Genomic DNA, 23,388 nt, shown 5'->3' on the forward strand with positions numbered 1-23,388 from the left:
TTTTCATGGTTTGGGCTACTTAGGTCCAGCAGGGATAAATACTTTATTGTACAATGACATTCTAAGGTCAAATGCTTTCAACTACGTGGCAAAAAGCTCTAGCGTATCAGTACCAACTTAAAACAAGGTCCAGAAACACTTGGTTTTCTTAAATGTGATATAGAACAACTTGACTGGCCTTGCACTGCATTGAACCACATAATGCACCATTTGGGTGAATTGAAAATCTTACAAGCCTGACTTTCTTTTTCAGCACTACTGTCTGTCCTCACTAATGCTCTTGTGGCTGAACGGATCTAAAACCACATAGCCATCTTGCAACTGGAAAGTTGTCATAACACTGGAAAGTTGGGACATTCAAAAGGCCATAATTCAATGTCCAGCACTGCTTTCTTTTGAATGCACTATTAATTAAAATGGTACCGTGTTATGCATGTGTGGTGAGGCCAAATTTCATTAAAGTTTGCTTCCTTGGTTCATTTGTGTTAATAAAGAGGGTTTTTTTCATTATTATTATTATTATTATTCAGTTTGTAAAGGTGAAATAAATGTGAAGGTAGAGAAAGATTTACACTAAGAATCTTGACTATGGAGACGTTTCTCTGGTATGACTTATTGCTTTATTCTTTTTTTTCTAGGGGTGAGGAGCATCCCTGATATTCCAGTTTCTGCTGCATTCCGTCTCAGTCTTTGTACATCATGTCTTCGCTCTTGGATATGTCCGAGTTTGGGGAGGCCGCTGACTATTTGCGGAAAAGTGATGACGAACTGATGAAGCTACACACTATCCCATTTGATGGTAAATGTTCATAATAGTTATATGCCTTCTTAGTAAACTTCTTTGGTAATATCATCTTGCGTGCCTATGGCCAATCTAGTAATATACAGCATTAAAAGTGTTATCTAGGTTTTGAATGCCTATGATCGGTAAGGGTCCAACACAAGGCATACCGCACTTTCAGTTGAAGGAGCTTTTGCATATTATGCACAACACCATACTTTTATAGGGTCTGGACTGGGAATTCCTCCACATGTTTCATTCAAGACAGTTATTATAAATCGATAATTACGAATCAATTTACTGGACAGCGCTGTTGCCTGCTACAGGTAAATGTATCTGCATTGATGTGCATACACATAAAAAGGCAAAAGCATTGTATACCTCTAGTTTATGACAAGTGTCAAATGGGTCTTACAGATAACATCATTTGTATTTTTGTAATTTTAAACTGATATCACTCTATATATTTCCTTTTCATGGTATAGGTAAGAAGAAGGCATGGATTCCAGATGAAAAGGAAGCCTACATTGAAGTTGAAATCAAGGAATCCACTGGTGGCAAAGTCACAGTGGAAACAAAAGACAAACGGGTGAGTTTACCTAATAGGTTATATTTGTTTCATCCCTGCTCTTTCCATCTCATTTGAGCCATCAGAAATATACTTCTGGAGCCTGACATGTTCTCCCAGCAGAAGGCTTTCACGTATGCTATTGTTGCCATGTGCTGGGTGCTTGGGGGCACATAGACACACCAGAGGTATATCTCCAGCATATATCATCAACTCATATAACACATTTCCTTTTTTATTCCAATTTGTCTACAAAGTGTTTAATTTAAGATTTGTGGAAGTTGACTGAAGGGGCCACACCACTCCACCAGGTGCTTCATTATTTACCAGATATGACATTATATCACTAGTAGTGGCTTGTATTGCAGTTTAGTTCCATTCCCTTAAATAAACTGAGCAGTTCATAATTGTAATACTGAATATATCCATTACTTAATGTGCAGAGCTTTGCCGTGTAAACAGTCTAGGAGATGCAGGTCAGCTGACTGGTGGAGGTGATGAGAATTGAAACCCTACAAATCTTAACCTAAAGATAATCAATTGTATAGTTCTGAAAAAAAACAAACTAAAGTGAGTTAAAGTACCATAAACAGAGTGCTAGTCGCGTCATAGCAAGACAGGAAGCCATGGTAATTTTAGAGATTCTTCTACTTGCAGTACAACAGTACAATGGTGACTTTTATATTATTAAAATTCACCTACTTCTATTTGAAAAGTTTTGCTAATGCATTAGAATATGTTTGACAACGGTGCTCACGCGTGAGGAATAGGAGGAGAACACAAGCATTACATTGAGAATAATAATGTAACAGTATCAAGAGGCCCCATTGCATTTCCTATTGGACACTGACTTTATTGTAAGTCTCTTGTACACTTGTCTCCTTTCAGTCCCTCGTTGTGAAGGAAGATGACATTCAGCAGATGAACCCTCCAAAATTTGACATGATTGAAGACATGGCTATGCTAACTCACCTCAATGAGGCTTCTGTCCTTTCCAATCTGAGACGTCGTTATGCCAACTGGATGATCTATGTAAGAGGGCCTTAACATTTTCAACTGTGAAGCTTCTTACAGGTGTATTCAGTGCAGTGAATGAGCCAAAGTTGGTCAACTACTACTTGAGATTTTACTTGGCTGAAAGTCCAGATTTAGTCAATTTTTTTGCAACATTCAGCATCTTTTTGCTACATTATGTCAAACAACGGCAAATACTTGTCAAAAAGTTGATCTGCCATGTTGGATTTTAAGTCATTGTCATATGCTATACTTAAAGATGCACTCCCATCAACGTTTTTATCCTCTTAGTATATTTCAATAATTACATTGCATAGCACTGTGTACTTACAATTGCTCATTTTGCCTTTCTACCCAGTTCATTCTTCACTTTTCCAATAGGTCTATGATTAAATACAGACATTATTAAAAACAGACTACCTAAGCGCTATGTAGATATAGGAAGTCTATTTTTCCTCCATGAGTCATCATTGCAAAAGTCCCTGGAAGAGAGAGGCACGGAGCAACTGGGTCAGGATTTGAAGAGGAGGATGTCTTATGCAGGGAAAAGAGACTTCTTGTTTCTACATAGAGCACAGAGAAAAGAAGAATTAGCTGGGTAGAAAGTCAAAATGAGCAATTGTAAGTACACAATGCTATATAATATTATGCTTGCAAAATATTAAAAGGATAAAAACTTTGATGGGAGTGATTCTATAAAAAAGTTGCTTGTGTGAATGAAAGATCTGCATCCCATGAACATAAAAGTTCAGACTAGGCCGCAGATCATGGAAGAGATTAAACTATGATTTCTTGTTTTAATATAAAGCATTGCCATTGTCAACAATAACTTTCATAGTCTGATCTTGAATAAGAAGACATCAGAAAAAAAAAAGCCATCTGAGATTCCTAATGTCTGGATAGCTATTATGGATACAAATTATTAATATGTTCCTATAGTTGCCCTCAGTTGTGGATTTACTATAAGGTTAATTTTACCCATACTTTACATGTTCTAAAACACTAAACAAGTATTTAAAACACACTGTTAGACATAGCAAAAGGGAGTGGTAGTATAAAAAAGTTGACAGTATATAAAAACAAAATAATAATAATAGCATAACTAAAAATATCAATTCCAGGTCGCAAGGATAAGTCATTTCATTTACTGTAATGGTATTCCAGAATCTTTAGCAATGTGTAAAAAAGTAATCAGTCAGGGACTACTGAAGCCTCCCATGCAAAATTTGTTCACAGCTAAATTAATTGAGCTTGCACCTCGTGTACACCACTGTTAACATGAACTATACCAATTAGAAAAAAGAAAAATTCAGAGGTACAAGGTAATGGATAGAGGAGGTTCAAGATTAAAATATATAATTTATTTTTAAATATTAAATTTGCCACATGAAGAATTTGTTAGAAAAAAAAGAAGAAAAAAAAACTAAAGTAAATGAATATTCCAAATTCCGACCAACAGAGTGTAAAAAAGAATGCCTGCTTCAACCTGTTTTCTGACAGATGATATCCTAACATGGTAGATATTTCATTTAATTAACCATGGAAAGGACTATTGAGGTTCTTGGAAGTGATCTATGGCCACTTTGTAGTTCATGAGCACAGCTGTTGCACAGTTCAAGCTTTTTTTTTCTTCTTTCTCTTTTCAGACCTACTCCGGGCTCTTCTGCGTAACTGTGAATCCATACAAATGGCTTCCTGTCTACACATCTCCGGTTGTGGCCGCTTACAGAGGCAAGCGACGAACAGAGGCTCCACCACATATTTACTCCATTGCTGATAATGCGTACAACGACATGGTGCGAAGTGAGTATGCAGTAAATCATTTTTACCCTATGGATGTCTATAGGAAATATTTACAAATTAAAGATGAAAAAGGAATGGCAGAGGGGCAGTATTACTACTTTTGATCTCCTTTTCGTATCTTTAGGACACATGACCTTGATTATGCTTAGTGCGGGCAGCCATTTTTAGAATCAAGGATATTAATTTCTCGAAGGGAGCTTTATCCTCAAGCTGCTTCAAAATGTATATTAAGAAAGTATATAATCTGCATTAGTTTGACATATTTCTATTACCCAAATCACTTTCCTTTCCAGCTGGAGCAATTTGGGTAACAATACTGAGTAGTAATGGTGAACTGCATCACCAGAAAATCAAAAATATATATTAAACATAGCAAGGATATTATATTACAATTACTGTAAAAATGTTATGTAAAAGATCATAGTAATATTTCACATCATATCATGATGCACCAAATAGTAATACAAATAGTAGTAAAGAATGCTCTACTACAATGTAAGAAGTCAAGTATTACAGAAGTCAAACTTTAAAATCTCCTGTTCTTTACTTATATTTTTAGATCGTGAGAACCAATCTATGCTAATCACGTAAGTACCTTACATGAATTATTATACATGTGCATTTCATGAATATCAGGCACTAAGTAGTTTGTTTTCTTTGCATAACCATGAAAAGTTTTCAATGAGGTTTATATAATATCACACAAAGCGAATGCGTGCTTGGGATTCGCTTGAGATTACCGTAATTTGAATGGGATTCGCTCGAGATTACCGTAATTTGAACAAAATGACATTTTAAATGAGAAAATCCCTCATAGATATAACTTATGCCTATTTCAGCCAGTCAATGCATCATTAATGGGCACCGATAAACTATATGACAAGTTTTTCATTGACTATCAGTTTCCACAGGTTGACTAACAATGACAGGGACAGAATGATCACTATTATGATCACTCTGTCTTTATATAGTATCATGTTATCTGCGGCACACGTCCTGTTTACACTGATGTGCTGCCGATAACAATTTTATTCTGGCATAAACCAGCCGTTCATCCACAGAGTGAGCATTTTGCTCTTTGTTCGAGTAACTGCCAGCATCTTTACATGGACCCATAATTGAGAACACAAGATGCCAAAAGTGTCTAAAAGATGAAATAAATCTGTTGCAGCCATGTCAGACAGTTTGGGGCAAACTGAGCCAGGATTCTAGTGTCTCGATGTGTTATTATGAAACGAGGCATCACAACTGCTTATTTTGCTGGTTTAGGAATTTCTTTGCGTCTCAAACACCCAGATAGTTAGTAGTTTTTATGTATCGGAGTAGATTGCATTGTAAAATGGAATCTACTAAATAGTCACAAAAGTGTGATACCAATTGCATAATTTGTAAGAACCAAGTTTACGTTAACATTCAAACAATAGAAGGCCATCTGAATAGACTCGCACATATATTACAGGCATAGAACAGCTAAATTAAGAATTGTATGAGACACATCACATCTCTGTACTGCGCCATTGCCTAATTAGGTAAACCAGAGATCTGGCATTAAAATGCCTGGCTGTTCTCCTTCTGCGGCAATCCTGCTATCATTGTCCATAGCCTTTGTTATCTGGGACTATAATGCCAGGAGGTCTATTCATAGCAATGAATCACTCCAGAACAATTGGTTACTGCAGATATAGAGCATTAGTTTATCTTTATCGTCAGCTCCAGTAACACTACGCTATACAGACAGGGCTGTCGTCCTTCTCTCTTTAGATAAAAGTAACATTACTTTTATTTTTACAAAACCGTGTGAAAAGGCAATGCGATATGCCTAAGAATAGCAGGTTATACTGCAGTCATGGACCTTAAATAGCTGAGAACAAAAGCAACACACTATAGAAGTATACTTTTTTGTGACTATTTTGGGCTATCCTCCTCATGGTTCTCTATCCTCACAAGAAGTTTTTATATACTCGTTTATGTCACTCTAATACAGAATATTTTATTATTCTACACTTACTAGGTTATTTTAATATCAGAATAAGGTAATTATACTATATGTAAAGAATGGTCAACCCAGTCTTTAGTCATATTAAACAAACTGTCTTATTGTCTGTATGACTTTCCTATAAGGAGTCCTACAAAAACCTATAAACAAATAGAATATAAAATCATTGGGCCTCATTCAGACGTACAATTTTCACGCACGAGTGCTATCCGTATTTTTCATGGTTAGCACTCGTACCTGTGATAGTCTATGGGCCCATTGACATGTCCGAATTTTTCACCGGACCGAGCTGTCCTTGAAAAATATCAGAGACATGTTCAGTTTTGATCTGAGGGTCAGATCGAAATCAGCAATGCAAGTGATCGAGTTCGTGAAAAAATCAGACTGCTCTTGGATGACATCCGAGTGTGGTCTGATTTTCACGGATATTCAGAATGGAGAAGGTGGAAAATGTTTTTAGTTCTCCACGTAACAGAAAATTGGATGACACTCGGACCACACTATGATCAAATTTTGAGAAACTCGGATCAGGGTCTGATCAGAGTAATTGGATCTAGTTTCTCGCACACAAAAATATCAAACATCTGAATGAAGCCTTAGTCTGATCATAGTTTGTCAAATAACAAAATTTCAATACTAATAATATAGCTATGTCATATTGATGTAGTGTTAATTTGTCTATTTTTATTATATAATTATTTTATGTTGTTTTTAATGTTTTGTAGTTATCACATTGTGTCATGATTTTGCACATTTTTGCATACATAACTCATTGATTATATTTTTCCTTGGTAAGATCAGAGAGTTCTTGAACATAGAACTCCTCTTACTAATGACAACAATATATTATCCGCTGATTTTTGTTGATTGACCAAATTGTAATGTTATATCCTTTTACCTTAAATCATTTTGCCTTCACTCAACATTTCACATCTTTCTGTTACCCTAAGCGGAGAATCCGGTGCAGGCAAAACTGTTAACACGAAACGTGTAATTCAGTACTTTGCTATTGTGGCAGCCCTTGGGGATACAATCGGGAAAAAAGGCGTAAGATTGAGCTTTTTGGCAGTGCTTCCCTTGCCATTTTCCTCCCTTTTTTTTCTTGCTTTTTCATTTTCTTCTTCCATCTTGCTATCCATGTACCTTTTTCTTGTGGAAATAATAAATTTGGACACGTGAGAGTAAATGTTTTCATGAAACATATTTAGCTAAAGTGTTTAGTAGGCCTGTTTAGGACAAGATTAGGTAATGTAGTAGATCCTCTGATCATCCACTAATTGATACAGCTCAGAGTTAAAAGGGGTTGTTTGGTCTTAGGCAACATTCAAACACTCAGTACTTGGTGAATTTTGGCTTACAAATACTGAGGTACAAAACAAAAATATTCAACATGTGCACGTGGCCTTAGGGTACAAGTCTGCAGTCACTCTATGTGACTGCAGATTTAGGAATCCCCACAGGTCGCGCTCTGCATGCTGTGAGAATTCTCAGTTGCCAGCGCCGGAACCAGGAGGTCATGTGACCGCAAGTATGCGATTTTCATACTTCTGGCCACATTCCAACTAGATGTGTATGGCCTTGGTCAATGCCCTTCCATTAAGCGAGGACGCACATGTCTAGTTGGCACATGACCACATGTATTCAAATTGCATACTTGCGGTCACGCGCTCACCATTCTCGGCACTCTCGCAGAGCGTGCACTGTGACTATTCACAAGTTGGCAGTCTAATAGATTGACTGCAGACTTGCACCCTAAAGCTGGACAACGCATTTATTTCAAGTACTGAGTAGTCCTGAAAGATCCGTTTAATAGATAATATTTTATTTTTCTTCCTGTGTTGCTTTAGTGAAAATATAGAGTGCATTTGCATTGCATGTACATTGTAAAAGTAGCTGTCAGGGTAGTTTCCAAACAGTAGGAAATCCACAGGTTGCACACTGCTTTTATGCCCCGATTCATGATTTGTGTTTTTAATGCTTGAAACATAGCTATTATAAATTAGGCAGAATAAACATTTTTCTATTTTTAATCTAGTACCTGCATGGATACAGTCTACTTGTTTGCATTTGCGTTTTTAGGTGACCTTTCACTTATTTTGTCTTGTTAATCGTTGCTGATTTTTGAAGCAATTTCTGTCAGAATGGCACACGTGGGTTCATGAAATTTGGTTAACAACAAAAATGTTCTTTCTTTTTGTCTTTTACCTTTTTTTTGTCCATTTCTAAATGAAAAAGTCATCCAATCCTTTGAAATGTTGCACATTTGACTTCACTTGCGCAAAAATAAATTTGAAAATATTTTGTACAGTACAGTGCTGGAGTACAATCTTGAAAACATTTTACAAAATTTAGAAAAGTTGCAAATGATGAATCAAGCTAAAAAATCTGAATAAAGAGAATAACGCCTACATTGTCAACAAGATAAACAAAAAAAAACAAAACAAAAACAGATAAAACCAAGTAAAGTTAACTTGTAAAGAAGAGCTAAAATCATTCAAGTTTCATCCAGGAAAGTGGGACAATTTTTTTCTCACTTGTCATCTGTATGCAATCCGTTTTTTTTCCAGCAGCTATTAATAATTGTGTAGGAACAATTACAGTTTTCCATGTTACAGAACTGCAATGTATCCGTAAAAATCAGATGCTATATTGTGTCTTTTTGTGCTATCAGATTTTTTTTTGTGCAACCATAAACTTGAATGGGTGAATCTTATCCAATTTACAGAAGAAACTAGGGCATGCTGCAATTTTACTGAACTTATGAGCCATTAAAAACATTTTTACTCCAGAAAAAAAGGCACAAAGACAATGAATCGGGGCATTGGAGTTTACTGCTAGAGACTACCCTTAGTCCAAGACGTGAGGATTCCTTGTTTGTGACTGCTAGTTACATACCCCATTTCAAGGACTAGCAGTGCTGGTATCTATACTTGGACAGTATTTTAGGGAGAATAATGGCACCTAGTTCTGGAAGTGACATCCAGGATAATAAGATTCTTTTCACATTGCAGATTTTGCTGGTTACAACAAAAGCACGTAGATTTTGTCTCAATATTTGCAATTGCAGTAAAACATCCTTTTTTGCTGGAATATGATCGAAATCTCAGTAAAATTGCTGGAGAAACCTAGCAGTATTTCTTTGATTCTAGAACAGTGTTCCCCAACTCCGGTCCTCAAGAGTCACCAACAGGTCATGTTTTGAGGATTTCCTTAGTATTGCACAGGTCATTGAATGCTTTCCTGTCCAGGTGATGCAATTATCACCTGTGCAATACTAAGGAAATCCTGAAAACATGACCTGTTGGTGGCTCTTGAGGACCGGACTTGGGGAACACTGTTCTAGAATACTCTGGCAAAAAAAATATACATTTTTAGAAAACAGTAGCAAAAAAGTGAACTGTGTTCACAATTTGTGAATGCAGGCTAACACAGGAGCGGGTTTTGCAATCATAAGTGGTATTTACAAGATACAGGTTAAGAAGGACCATGTACCTACAGTGCCTACAAGTAGTATTCAACCCCCTGCAGATTTAGCAGGTTTAATAAGATGCAAATAAGTTAGAGCCTTCAAACTTCAAACAAGAGCAGGATTTATTAACAGATGCTTAAATCTTACAAACCAAAAAGTTTTGTTGCTCAGTTAAATTTTTATAAATTTTAAACATAAAAGTGTGGGTCAATTATTATTCAACCCCTAGGTTTAATATTTTGTGGAATAACCTTTGTTTGCAATTACAGCTAATAATCGCCTTTTATAAGACCTGATCAGGCCGGCACAGGTCTCTGGAGTTATCTTGGCCCACTCCTTCATGCAGATCTTCTCCAAGTTATCTAGGTTCTTTGGGTGTCTCATGTGGACTTTAATCTTGAGCTCCTTCCACAAGTTTTCAATTGGGTTAAGGTCAGGAGACTGACTAGGCCACTGCAACACCTTAATTTTTTGCCTCTTGAACCAGGCCTTGGTTTTCTTGGCTGTGTGCTTTGGGTTGTTGTCTTGTTGGAAGATGAAATGACGACCCATCTTAAGATCCTTGATGGAGCAGCGGAGGTTCTTGGCCAAAATCTCCAGGTAGACCGTGCTATCCATCTTCCCATGGATGCGGACCAGATGGCCAGGCCCCTTGGCTGAGAAACAGCCCCACAGCATGATGCTGCCACCACCATGCTTGACTGTAGGGATGGTATTCTTGGGCTCGTATGCAGTGCCATCCAGTCTCCAAACGTCACGTGTGTGGTTGGCACCAAAGATCTCGATCTTGGTCTCATCAGACCAGAGAACCTTGAACCAGTCAGTCTCAGAGTCCTCCAAGTGATCATGAGCAAACTGTAGACGAGCCTTGACATGACGCTTTGAAAGTAAAGGTACCTTACGGGCTCGTCTGGAACGGAGACCATTGCGGTGGAGTACGTTACTTATGGTATTGACTGAAACCAATGTCCCCACTGCCATGAGATCTTCCCGGAGCTCCTTCCTTGTTGTCCTTGGGTTAGCCTTGACTCTTCGGACAAGCCTGGCCTCGGCACGGGAGGAAACTTTCAAAGGCTGTCCAGGCCGTGGAAGGCTAACAGTAGTTCCATAAGCCTTCCACTTCCGGATGATGCTCCCAACAGTGGAGACAGGTAGGCCCAACTCCTTGGAAAGGGTTTTGTATCCCTTGCCAGCCTTGTGACCCTCCACGATCTTGTCTCTGATGGCCTTGGAATGCTCCTTTGTCTTCCCCATGTTGACCATGTATGAGTGCTGTTCACAAGTTTGGGGAGGGTCTTAAATAGTCAGAAAAGGCTGGAAAAAGAGATAATTAATCCAAACATGTGAAGCTCATTGTTCTTTGTGCCTGAACTACTTCTTAATACTTTAGGGGAACCAAACAGAATTCTGGTGGGTTGAGGGGTTGAATAATAAATGACCCTCTGAAAAGACTTTTCATAATTTAAAAAAAAAATAAACAAAGAAATAACATTTTTTTTTGCTGCAGTGCATTTCACACTTCCAGGCTGATCTACAGTCCAAATGTCACAATGCCAAGTTAATTCCAAATGTGTAAACCTGCTAAATCTGCAGGGGGTTGAATACTACTTGTAGGCACTGTAACTCACGGACGTTTGAATGAGCCTAAGGGTTCGCTCACATGGTCGTCAATTCTCTCATGTGAGAAAATCGGGCCGATTATAGATATGTAGGGGTGCGTGTGATCCGATTCTCAGATGCACTAGCAGCATGCTGCGTTGGTTTTCTCACGCTGAATCGGCATCAGAAAATAATCGCAGATCTGCTCTGCCCCGTAGCATAACACTGGTCCGCGTGCTATCCGATAAAACATCAGATAACACTCATTGTTACACGGCAGTGTGAACGAGCGCTTAGGCTAGGTTCACATTGCGTTAATGGGTGTCCGCTAGCGGACTCCGTTACATGGCGCAACTGTCGCAATTAACGCTATGCAACAGGTCCGTTAGCGCACCCATTGACCGCAATGTGCTAATGGGTCGCCAATGCATCGCTGACGCATGCCATTTTTGGCATGCGCTAGCGATGTCCCGTTATTTTCGGACAGACCTCGAACGCTGCTTGCAGTGTTAAAGGTCCGTTCCTCGCTAGCGCAGATCGGGCATCTGCGCTAGCGGGATTGCCAAACGCGATCCCTTTTGGGACATTGCGTTAGCGCAATCCGCTAGCATATGCGCTAAACGGACTGCCCTAACGCAATGTGAACCTAGCTTTACCGACATACCAGCAGTCCAGATACTACTAATAGCTGAATAAAAAAACAACATATAAAGTCTGCGGCCATTCATCTCTTTCTTTATTTCCCTCCAACCCTTGACATTTTTATTTCTTAAAGCCACTAAAATGATTCTTTCATCGTACTATCTGTAACTGCATTTCTTTTATTTTCCTTCTTTGCTACTTTTTGCAAGTCCCACTTCCATTTTTTTTTTTTTCATTTTTGTTTTCACCCGCTTTTTTCCCTCTCAGTCTTTTTGGATTAACTGTTTTTAATCATATTTTGTCTAATCTTAATTCAAATATTGAACTTTACGCTTCACATTTTTGGGGCAGAGTGAACTTTTTAGCTTTATCTTATACTTTTTTTTTTTGGCTTATTCTTTAATCCCTCGAGTTTCTTTTTTGCTTTTTAGGAATGTTTCTGCTTTTTTTTTTAGCAATGTGTCAATTATTGATTTTATTACTTCCTATTTGTGGCAGCTTTATGAATTGCCTTACTATAACGTTGTGGTGTCTTATTACTTTATTAAATTACAGCTTTATTGCAGTTTGGTGTTACTTTTAATAATTAACCATTGCTATTATGTTTCCTTTATATTCATTATATTTGATCACATTCTTTTCAGCTTGCTCTTGCCACCAAAACCGGGGTAAGTGTATAAATGCATTGTGGGTAGAGACTACACCTAAGGCCGGAGTCACATTAGCATTTTACATCCGATGCAAGAGCATGGGATGTGATATGTTACTGACACTCGGCTCCTGCTGCAAGTGTGACCGAGTGTCAGTGCGCTGTGCTCCGATCCTCTTGCATGCCATCATTGGAGCACAGGTACGAAGGAGATGGAGAAAGTAATTTCTCCATCTCCTCTGCTGCTGGCATCCATGGGAATTTCACTGCACTCAGGTGATATCCGAGTGCAGTGCGATGTGTCACACGCACCCATAGACTTATATGGGTGCGTTCCATCCAATTCTCGGATGCAATCACAGCATGCTACGATTGTTTTCTTATACCGAATCGTCACGAGAAAATAATTGCAGTTGTGAGCTGCCATAGTTTAACATTGGGCCGAGTGCTATCTGATTTTTTATCGGATTACACTCGTCCGATTACATGGCAAGTGTGAGCGAGCCATAACACCCTTTCTAGAGGGTTTTGCAGACAAAGATTTATGGAAGAAAGCAGCCACTAGTTTATATTCTCACATAGCCCCATTGAACAAAAGAAAACTTACTGTAAGTCTTGGAGGCAGGATTAAAGGGGTTATTTAGAATTAGAAACAAAGGATGTTTTCTTCCAGAAACTAGTTTGGTCCATTAGATAAATAGAAAAATGGACTTACCCATAGATAGATATGTATTTTTTTTATCAGCATTCTGTTCTTCTTTAGGGCACTCTTGAAGACCAAATCATAGAAGCTAACCCAGCGATGGAGTCATTTGGCAACGCCAAGACGCTAAGAAATGACAATTCCTCCCGCTTTGTAAGTTATAGGTATTTCAGGCTGTACAGAGTCTCACCCACTCCCCCTCTTTGTTTTTGCTCACCGGAACCCATACACCAGTAATGGCAGAAATGCCCTGATGGCGGCCCTGGGTGGGGTGCAGCTTACAGCACCCCTGTCTATCTGCTTTTCCCCATGTTGGTCAGATGTGATCAGTTGCGGAGCAGAAGAGCACAACTCCATCAACTGTATAGTAGACGTAGCGGGGTACTGCAGTGTCACCTCTATTCATTTACATAGGGGCCGATGTGCAGGGTAACTGATGGCTGTACTGTCAGATTATATAACTCAGTTATCTTTGTTTCCTTAGGGGAAGTTTATTCGAATCCATTTTGGACCTACAGGAAAGCTAGCTTCTGCTGACATTGATATTTGTAAGTACGACTGTAGGAATCCATTGGGTATTCATACACACGTGTGTTAAATAGATTTAGGTAGCCAACAAAGTGGACTTAATTTCTATCTTTGTGATAGTAGATATTAGATAAAATAGATAGTGATTGGTATTTCCTGGCAATGCCCCTCTAGTCATCTATGTTAGTAACAGCATTCTTATGGGGCAACTAATATAGATAGGATGCAATACAATAGAATAGAACAGAACAGAATAGAATAGAGAGAACTCATATTAATCAGAGTGTTTTTGAGAGTCTCAATATTTTGTATTATTTATTCTATTTTATTCATTTCATTTTTTCGAAAGACCTTTTGGAAAAGTCTAGAGTGATTTTCCAGCAGCCTGGGGAGAGAAGTTACCATGTTTACTATCAGATTTTGTCTGGGAAGAAGCCAGAGCTTCAAGGTAAAACAACTATTTATAAAATGTCTGAAAGTCTCCACATTTACGAACATAAGTATTAATCCTCTGCATATGTTCTAATCTTAATATTTGTCTTTTTTAATAGACATGCTACTGCTTTCCACCAACCCCTACGATTACCATTTTTGCTCGCAAGGTGTAACAACTGTCGACAACTTGGATGATGGAGAGGAACTTATGGCTACTGATGTATGCAAAATGAATCATTTATATGTATAGACTGAGAATACGATAGCCGATTGAAATATAAATGTATTCTTGTATTAACTTGAAGAAATGAAAATGACTGCATTCACAAAATAAAGTCCATATTGTGATTTATTGGTTCAGTAAAATGATCTATATTGTACACATACATGTCACACCAATTGTGATTGCTCCAGAAAAACACATTTTGGACCTTTATTTAATGGGCACTAAAGCAAATGGGTAACATTACTGATACGTTATTGCATCTAAAAGTGTGTCATGGTTTTCATTTGTAAAGAAATATAAAACAATTAAGGATATTTGATTGAATGAACATGTGAACGTGAAGGGGTTGTCCAGTGATAGTAATGGGACAGGATATGTAACAAATGAGAAAACTCAGGTCTACTCACCTACTGGCACTCACCTTGATCCAGTGCAGTTCGCTGTGTGCTCTGCACAGAGACAGGAAGCAATGATGTCACCGTTCCACCAGCCACTGGACCGATATCATCTGTGATTGACTGTAGCGGTCAGACAACTTTCAACAGAACATCATCATAAAACATCTGGTGACATGCTACTCGAGTCATCAGACCATTGCAGCCAGTCGCAGGCAGCTGATAGAATGGGGCCACCACCACTTCCTTTCTCTAGGCTGACCACAGTGGGTGCCAATAGGTGTGTATGTCTGAGTATGATATTTTTCACATATTATCTACCTTGGGAAAGTTTTATTTTGTCCAGGCAACTCCTTTAAAGGAGCATTTTGTGACTATACTTGGCATTGATTGTATTTTTAGTTATTTTGCTATAAACAAGGTCTAAGAAATTGCGACAGGGAAGGATAATAGACATTAATATATGAATATAACAGGTGTTTTTTTAAATATGCACACAGAATTTGATGTGCTTTGCTTGTCCTTCTTCTTACAGCATGCCATGGATATTTTAGGCTTCAGTCAGGAGGAGAAGACAGGCAGCTATAAAATAGTCGGTGCTGTCATGCATTTTGGGAACATGAAGTTCAAGCAGAAGCAGCGGGAGGAGCAAGCAGAGGCCGATGGCACTGAAAGTGGGTGCACTCTCTGCTTGTATCAGTAAAGCCTCAGTGCAGCTGAATAATGATCAATGTAACACCATAGTTTAGAGATATGCCCCACTAGATGTAAAGGTGAAAGGTGTTTTTTATGTTATATATGTAGTTTAGAATAAGTGTGAGACCTCAAAGGTGGTTTTCTGAAATAAAGTCATCGGCCATAGGTCACCACAGGTGGGTGCAGTGGTCTTACCCTAAATCAGCTGTAATAACAGAGTAACAAAATAATTTTATTCTTAAAGGAATTATTTGGGACTTTTTTATTTTTGCACATGTGGCTAAGAATTACAGGCAGGTAACTAACTAACTAACTAACTACCTGCCTGTTCTTCCCAGAGCCGATCTCTGCCAGACCACTCATGTCGACAATTCTACAGTTTCTGCTGACGTCCTGTCGGCAGAGCAGCATCTTCTCTTCTGGAGATGGTTTCAGACAAAATTCCACTGCTTCACTTCAGCTCTCAACAAAGTAGCTTCTTTTCTTTTACGTCAGCTGAAGCTGTAGAAGAACAGACATGTAGTTAGAAACTACCTGCCTACTAGTTTTTAGCCCCGTACACGAAAATAATAAAAGTCCGGGATAATTCCTTTAATTACTTGGCTTAAATCATCAACTGTTTATTCCTGAAGTCATAGATTGCTTATGGTATCATTTTCTGGCTAAACCTCTGATATGTCTGCCTCCTTTAACTTGTACAGGTGCTGACAAGGCTGCCTACCTTATGGGGATCAGTTCAGCTGATCTTATTAAAGGTTTGCTCCATCCCAGAGTGAAAGTTGGCAATGAATATGTGACCAAAGGTCAGAATGTGGAACAAGTAAGTATTAATAAATAGTTACATGTAAAGCTCTGGATTCTTTTTTTTGCAATAATTGTGATAAAGCCACAATGATTTTCTCTGCAATTGCAGCAAAAAAAAAGCAATGTGTTAAAGCAGCCTAAATGTGCAAAGGCAATTTATTTCGGTACTTAGGTCATCTTCATATTCATTTTATCACATTAAGGGTATGAATAAATATAATCCCATGTCCTTGTAACATCCGAGTGCTGTCCCGTTTTTTCACAGACCCATAAATATGCATTGCCGATTTTGATCCGACTCTTGGGCCAAAATTGTCTCCATATTTTGAAAGTGCAAGTGTTATTTGTGAAAAATATGGATAGCACTCATACGTTAAAAACTGACGCCTGAATGAGCCCTTACTTGCGGAGGAAGAAGTGAAACCATAAATATTACACCTTGGTCAAATGTCATGTGTTCATATATCCCCAACTATGCTTAGATCTGAAATTAGGTATCATTAGAGTATGACTGTCTCTGATAATGTTGCTTATTGTTTACTATACTGTTTAAAGAGTATTAATATTTATTTTTACATTTATTTTCAGGTTATATTTGCAGTTGGTGCTTTGGCAAAAGCTACCTATGATCGCATGTTCAAGTGGCTTGTTAGTCGAATTAACAGGACACTGGACACCAAGCTAGCCAGACAGTTCTTCATAGGTGTGCTGGACATTGCTGGCTTTGAAATATTTGAGGTAATGTGTTACAGACAAATCTAAATATCGGCATTGAACTGTCCAACTAGTATTAAAAGAAGGCAAGTCTCTGGGATTTATTGTAAAATGTCAAGTGGGATGGAGAATGAATGCAGTAGTAGACATGGAGACACACTGGTCTGCTTGGGGATTGAGATACAACATTCTACGCAATCTACTACATCTCAGTGTCCACCTGGAAATAATGAACGTCAGAGAGCATGTTCGCTCTACCAGCAACTTTATTGTTTATGGTCCTGTCGCCACATATGCCCCAGTGCCCTTTTGTGGGGGAGGGTGGGGAATTCAGACATATGCCCCAACAAGGCGACCGAGCATGTACTAAATGCAATGTGAAAGCACCCTATTTCTGTTTGCAGAGTTGCTTCATTTTGTAATTTAGACATACTGTAATAATAAAATGGTTGCAAAGGTGGATTACCCTTTTAAGTAAGTTTATCTAGAACTGTAAGATTTTTAATGCAACACCATAAAAAAAATAATGTTTTGCCTCTTTTAGAAGAAAAAGTTAAACTACTGTGCAAGGTGAAAAAAAATCACATTGTTACTAACAGGATTCTGTATTTTTCCCGTCCAGTATAACAGCTTTGAGCAGCTCTGCATCAACTTTACCAATGAGAAACTGCAACAGTTTTTCAACCATCACATGTTTGTCCTTGAACAAGAAGAGTACAAGAAAGAAGGAATCGAATGGGTCTTCATTGATTTTGGACTTGACTTACAGGCTTGCATTGACCTTATAGAGAAGGTATAAAATTTATATGATGTACTATTAGTCTTGACATAATGTAGATTTCAGACCCCTATGCACTATAAGGGGCATGGTTCTCATAATCCAACTGACTGATGCTTTTATTCTTGAGGCAGCAGCTTACTCTGCTCTCCCGATAGAGAACGCATAGACATTCAGCCTAGTTGAGTGTTCCTATGTATGGGGTGTAAGGAAGAGCTAGCTGTCAGTATAAACACCTTGTGGTAAACTGGATGAGAGCTTATAAGGAGGTTCAGATGTTTTCAAATCCTCTGCAAAATCACATGTACGCATTGAGATTTTGCAGTGGTGGAATCACCCTATAGGTACTACAGTATGCACAACTGCAAACAGTGGAGTATTTAGCCATTGCAATATCCCATGTCATGAACCCTGTTGAATAGAATTCTGTTTTTTGGTCACCATTTATAGGGTATATTAAACTACCAAACACTTAATATGACTTCATCAGTCACCCACCCACATCATCCTAAATCAGAAGGACCATCTGTTGCTTCTAGGGCAGCAATTTTATTATAAATATTAAGCTGGTCAATGAACTACGGATGAAAGTTTTGTCAATGAATCTGAGCTAAAACGAATACAAAGAGTAAAATATCAAAATGCTCAGAAGCCAGCAACAATTGTGAAATGTTTTATATATACAAGCATAGCTGGCATATTAATGTGTGATTTTTCATTTTTAGCCTCTAGGTATCCTTTCCATCCTGGAAGAAGAATGTATGTTTCCTAAAGCATCAGACACGTCCTTCAAAGCAAAGCTGTACGACAACCATTTGGGGAAATCTCCCAACTTCCAGAGGCCAAAAGTAGATAAGAAGCGCAGATATGAGCCTCATTTCGAGCTTGTTCATTATGCCGGAGTGGTCAGTGCCAAACTTTAATATTAAATATATTCCTGCAAAAAAATTTTGATCAGTCGTATTGTACTGACGATAAGTTGTTGCTTGGGCAGGTACCATACAACATTATGGGATGGTTGGAAAAAAATAAGGATCCTCTGAACGAAACTGTAGTAGGCGTATTTCAGAAATCCTCCAACAAACTACTGGCCAGTCTGTACGAAAAATATGTCAGCTCCTCTGGAGGTAAAAGTCCAAAACATAAGAGGGAGATTGGATGGATGGATGGATGTATGGAATGAGTAACATCTTGTGCTGACTAAAATGAAGCTCCATTGTTCAAGTGCAGAGTAATTGTATCAGTATGTGATCATACGGAATTGGGTTAATAGTGATATTTCATATATCTGAATAGGATTGTTTCTGCAGCATGTCCATGAGTTTATACAAACCTCATACCGACATATAAAACAGTTGCATTAATATGTACAAGTCTTCTTGGGGTTGAAAAAATAGTCTTATTATTACTGTTATTATGTGAACTTATGCTAACTATGTTAAGAGGTCTTTCTCCAATGCTCCATAAGCAGGTCTTACTTGTATTTGGAATGATGCTTTCAAATTACTGTTGCTATACATAACACATATAGAGGTCACAGATATATATTGATTCCACAGATGAACCTCAAAAGGCAGGAGTAAAAGAAAAACGCAAAAAAGCCGCTTCATTCCAGACAGTATCCCAACTTCACAAGGTAATTTCTGCTGTATTATGGACATCTGTCACAATGTTCACGAACATTATCTAATATATAAAGCTGAATGTGTGTGTGTGTGTATGTATGTATGTATGTATGTATGTCCGGGATTGGCATCTGAACCGTCGCAGCTACAGCCACAAAATTTTGCACAGTCACACGTCTGGACCCCGAGAGCGTCATAGGCTATGTTGTGAGGTGAAATTTTAACCCCGCGCTTTCCAATTCACCAAACAATTTTGCCCCTATCTACATAATGGGGAAAAAGTGAAAGGAAAAGTGTTGGAGGCGTCGCAGCTACAGGCACAAAATTTTGCACAGTCACACGTCTGGGCCCCGAGAGCGTCAAAGCTATGTTGTGAGGTGAAATTTTAACCCCGCGCTTTCCAATTCACCAAACAATTTTGCCCCTATCTACATAATGGGGAAAAAATGAAAGGAAAAGTGTTGGAGGCAAATTAACAGCTGCCAGATGTGAACAAGGGGGACTTAAAGAATGACAGCGATGGCGCCAAAGAGTATATACTGTACAGTTGCTAAGGTGGTGCCCCAACATGGGATAATCGCCACACCACCACGGGGATATGAACACACACACAAAATGCGCCACAGACTACCACGTGCTCAAACACATATACCACCCTCAGCGCACATTTCACCACACATACACCAACCTCGCCACATAAAAGTAGAAACACAAAAGTCGCCGCTCAAAACTCACCACGCGCAAAACTCTCCACATGCAAAACTCGCCACACGTGCAAAACTCGCCACACGCAAAACTTGCACACGCAGAAAAATTGCCACATGCACAAAAGTTGCAACACATGCAAAAGTTGCCTCACACAAAACTTGCACATACTCAAAAGGCACCACACATAAAACTCGCCACGCGCAAAACTCGCCATGCGCAAAACTTGCTGCACACAACTTGCTACACTAACCTGTCACATGCAACTCGACACACAAAAAGTTGCTACACGCATGTCGCCACACAAAACTCATCTCACAAAAGTCCCTACATGCATGTCGCCACACGCAACTCAACACACACAACTTGACACACGAAACTCGCCCTAAAACACACACAAGTCTGGTATTATCCTTCAAAAATAAAAATCTGATTAATAAGCAGACAAACTACAAGAGCAACAAATGTACCATATAGGAATCCGGCAGCTGTCAGTCACATGACCAGTCTATTATGTGTATGTGTGAGCTAATATATACTGCCAGGGGGTGGGCTTACTGTTGGCTGGGGATTTATCAGGCTGCCATTTTAGCTTAAAAATACTGAGGTAAAAATACTGACCAAATAACGTGTGAACGAGGGCTAATACAGGAGGAGATGACATACAGCTATATACTATATACAGGAGGAGATGACACACAGCTATATACTATTTACAGGGGAGATGACACACAGGTATATACTATATACAGGAGAGATGACACACAGGTATATACTATATAGAGGAGGAGATGACATGCAGGTACATACTACATACAGGAGGAGATGACACACAGGTATATACTATATACAGGAGCAGATTACCTACAGGTATATAGTATATACAGGAGGAGATGACATACAGGTATATGCTATGTATAGGAGGAGATGACATACAGGTATATACTATATACAGGAGGAGATGACACACAGATATATACTATATACAGGAGATTACATACAGGTATATCTAATATATAAAGCTGAATGTGTGTATGTATGTATGTGTGTATGTCCGGGATTGGCATCTGCACCGTCGCAGCTACAGCCACAAAATTTTGCACAGTCACACGTCTGGACCCCGGGAGCGTCATAGGCTATGTTGTGAGGTGAAATTTTAACCCCGCGCGTTCCAATTCACCAAACAATTTTGCCCCTATCTACATAATGGGGAAAAAGTGAAGGGAAAAGTGTTGGAGGAAAATTGACAGCTGCCAGATGTGAACAATGAGGACTTAAAGAATGAGAGCGATGGCGACAAAGAGTATATACCGTACAGTTGCTAAGGTGGGGCCCTGACATGGGATACTCACCACACACGGGGATATGAACACAAACACAAAATGCACCACACACTACCACGTGCTTGAACACATATACGACCCTCAGCACACAATTCACCACACACACACCAACCTCGCCACATAAAAGTCGAAACACAAAAGTCACCACTCAAAACTCGCAACGCGCAAAACTCACCTCATGGAAAACTCACCTCATGCAAAACTTGCACACACAGAAAAATTGCCACATGTACAAAAGTTGCACCACATGCAAAAGTTGCCTCACACAAAACTTGCACATACTCAAAACGCACCACACATAAAACTCGCCACGCGCAAAACTCGCCATGCACAAATCTTGCTGCACACAACTTGCTACACTAACCTGTCACATGCAACTCGACACACAAAATGTTGCTACACGCATGTCGCCACACAAAACTCATCTCACAAAAGTCGCTACATGCATGTCGCCACACGCAACTCAACACACACAACTTGACACATGAAACTCGCCCTAAAACACACACAAGTCTGGTATTGTCCTTCAAAAATAAAAATCTGATTAATAAGCAGACAAACTACAAGAGCAACAAATGTACCATATAGGAAATACGGCAGCTGTCAGTCACATGACCTGTCTATTATGTGTATGTGTGAGCTAATATATACTGCCAGGGGGGAGGGCTTCCTGTTGGCTGGGGATTTATCAGGCTGCCAATAGCAACCAATCACAGCTCAGCTTCTATTTTGCTACAGTTAATTAACCTGAGCTCTGATTGGTTAATATAGGCAACAAAGACATTCTCAGTATCACAAAGCTAATATATGTTGTGAAATTCTTCTATTAGCTTGGTTTTTGCCTTTTAATAATTACATTTCTATCTATTTGTTTTGTGGTTTTTGTGTGCAGAATAAATTTTTGTTAACACATTCTATTTTGCTAACAGCAGTCATTAACCCGGGCGAAGCCGGGTAGTACAGCTAGTATACTATAAAAATTAAATGCATATTGTTCTTTTAACTTTAATGCACCCATTTAACAGATATTGCTACACATAGTAGCCTAAAACAACCAACTTTGTCATATTCAATCTACAGTGATACAGTGGCATGTAAAAGTTTGGGCACCTATGGTCAAAATTACTGTTAGTGTGAACAGTTAAGCAAGTTGAAGATTAAATTATCTCTAAAAGGCCTAAAGGTAAAGATGACACATTTCCTTTGTATTTTAGGCAAAAAATAAAATATATTGTCATTTTTTACATTTTAAAAATTACAAAAAGGAAAATGGGCCTATGCAAAGGTTTGGGCACCCTTGGATTTTTCTGTGCTAAAATAACTTTGACCAAGGTTTCAGACCTTAATTAGCCTGTTAGAGTTATGGCTTGTTTACTATCATCGTTAGGAAAGGGCAGTTGATGCAAATTTCCCAGCTTTATAAAAACCTAGCCACCTCTAACCTTGTGCCAAAATACAACAGTCATGGGTTATTCTAAGCCGCTGCCTTGCACTCTGAAAATGAAAATAGTGGTGGTCCACAAAGCAGGAGAAGGCTATAAGAAGATAGTAAAGATTTTTCAAATTTCTCTTTTCTCAGTTTGAAATGAAATTAAGAAATGGCAGTTATCAGGAACAGTGGAGGTCCAGATAAGGTCTGGAAAAGCAAGCAAAATTTCAGTGAGAGCTGCTCGTAGGATTGCTAGAGAGGCAAATCAGAACCCCTTCTTGACTGCAAAAGACCCTCAGAAAGATTTACCAGACTCTGGAGTTGTGGTACATTGTTCTACTTTTCAGAGACACCTGTACTAATATGGCCTTCAGAAGAAAACCTCTCCTGCATCCTCACTATAAAATTCAGCATCAGAAGTATGCAAAAGAACATCTAAACAAACCTGATGCATTTTGAAAACAAATACTGTGGACCGATGAGGTT

The 23,388-nt window shown here is 38.7% G+C and overlaps 1 protein-coding gene across 3 annotated transcripts in view; it reads left to right on the forward strand.

Moving 5' to 3' along the window:
• Window positions 1–617: 617 nt before the first annotated feature.
• Window positions 618–23,388, forward strand: part of MYH7B (myosin heavy chain 7B) — a 75,972-nt gene continuing 53,201 nt past the window's right edge. For 2 of the 3 annotated variants that reach the window (XM_077251868.1, XM_077251869.1), the window contains exons 1-18: window positions 618–799; window positions 1,267–1,370; window positions 2,238–2,381; window positions 4,010–4,166; window positions 4,726–4,753; window positions 7,113–7,209; window positions 12,517–12,540; window positions 13,285–13,377; window positions 13,709–13,772; window positions 14,102–14,200; window positions 14,304–14,407; window positions 15,344–15,482; window positions 16,206–16,324; window positions 16,897–17,046; window positions 17,645–17,815; window positions 18,526–18,705; window positions 18,795–18,927; window positions 19,360–19,436. In XM_077251868.1, coding sequence (XP_077107983.1) covers window positions 700–799; window positions 1,267–1,370; window positions 2,238–2,381; window positions 4,010–4,166; window positions 4,726–4,753; window positions 7,113–7,209; window positions 12,517–12,540; window positions 13,285–13,377; window positions 13,709–13,772; window positions 14,102–14,200; window positions 14,304–14,407; window positions 15,344–15,482; window positions 16,206–16,324; window positions 16,897–17,046; window positions 17,645–17,815; window positions 18,526–18,705; window positions 18,795–18,927; window positions 19,360–19,436 — 1,983 coding nt within the window. In that variant the 5' untranslated portion in view covers window positions 618–699. Of the gene's footprint in view, window positions 800–1,266; window positions 1,371–2,237; window positions 2,382–4,009; window positions 4,167–4,725; window positions 4,754–7,112; window positions 7,210–12,516; window positions 12,541–13,284; window positions 13,378–13,708; window positions 13,773–14,101; window positions 14,201–14,303; window positions 14,408–15,343; window positions 15,483–16,205; window positions 16,325–16,896; window positions 17,047–17,644; window positions 17,816–18,525; window positions 18,706–18,794; window positions 18,928–19,359; window positions 19,437–23,388 lie in introns of those variants that run through there. The other variant, XM_077251870.1, reaches the window with a different exon arrangement.

This window comes from Ranitomeya variabilis, chromosome 4 (genome assembly GCF_051348905.1).
Source record: "Ranitomeya variabilis isolate aRanVar5 chromosome 4, aRanVar5.hap1, whole genome shotgun sequence".
Lineage (NCBI taxonomy): Eukaryota > Metazoa > Chordata > Amphibia > Anura > Dendrobatidae > Ranitomeya > Ranitomeya variabilis.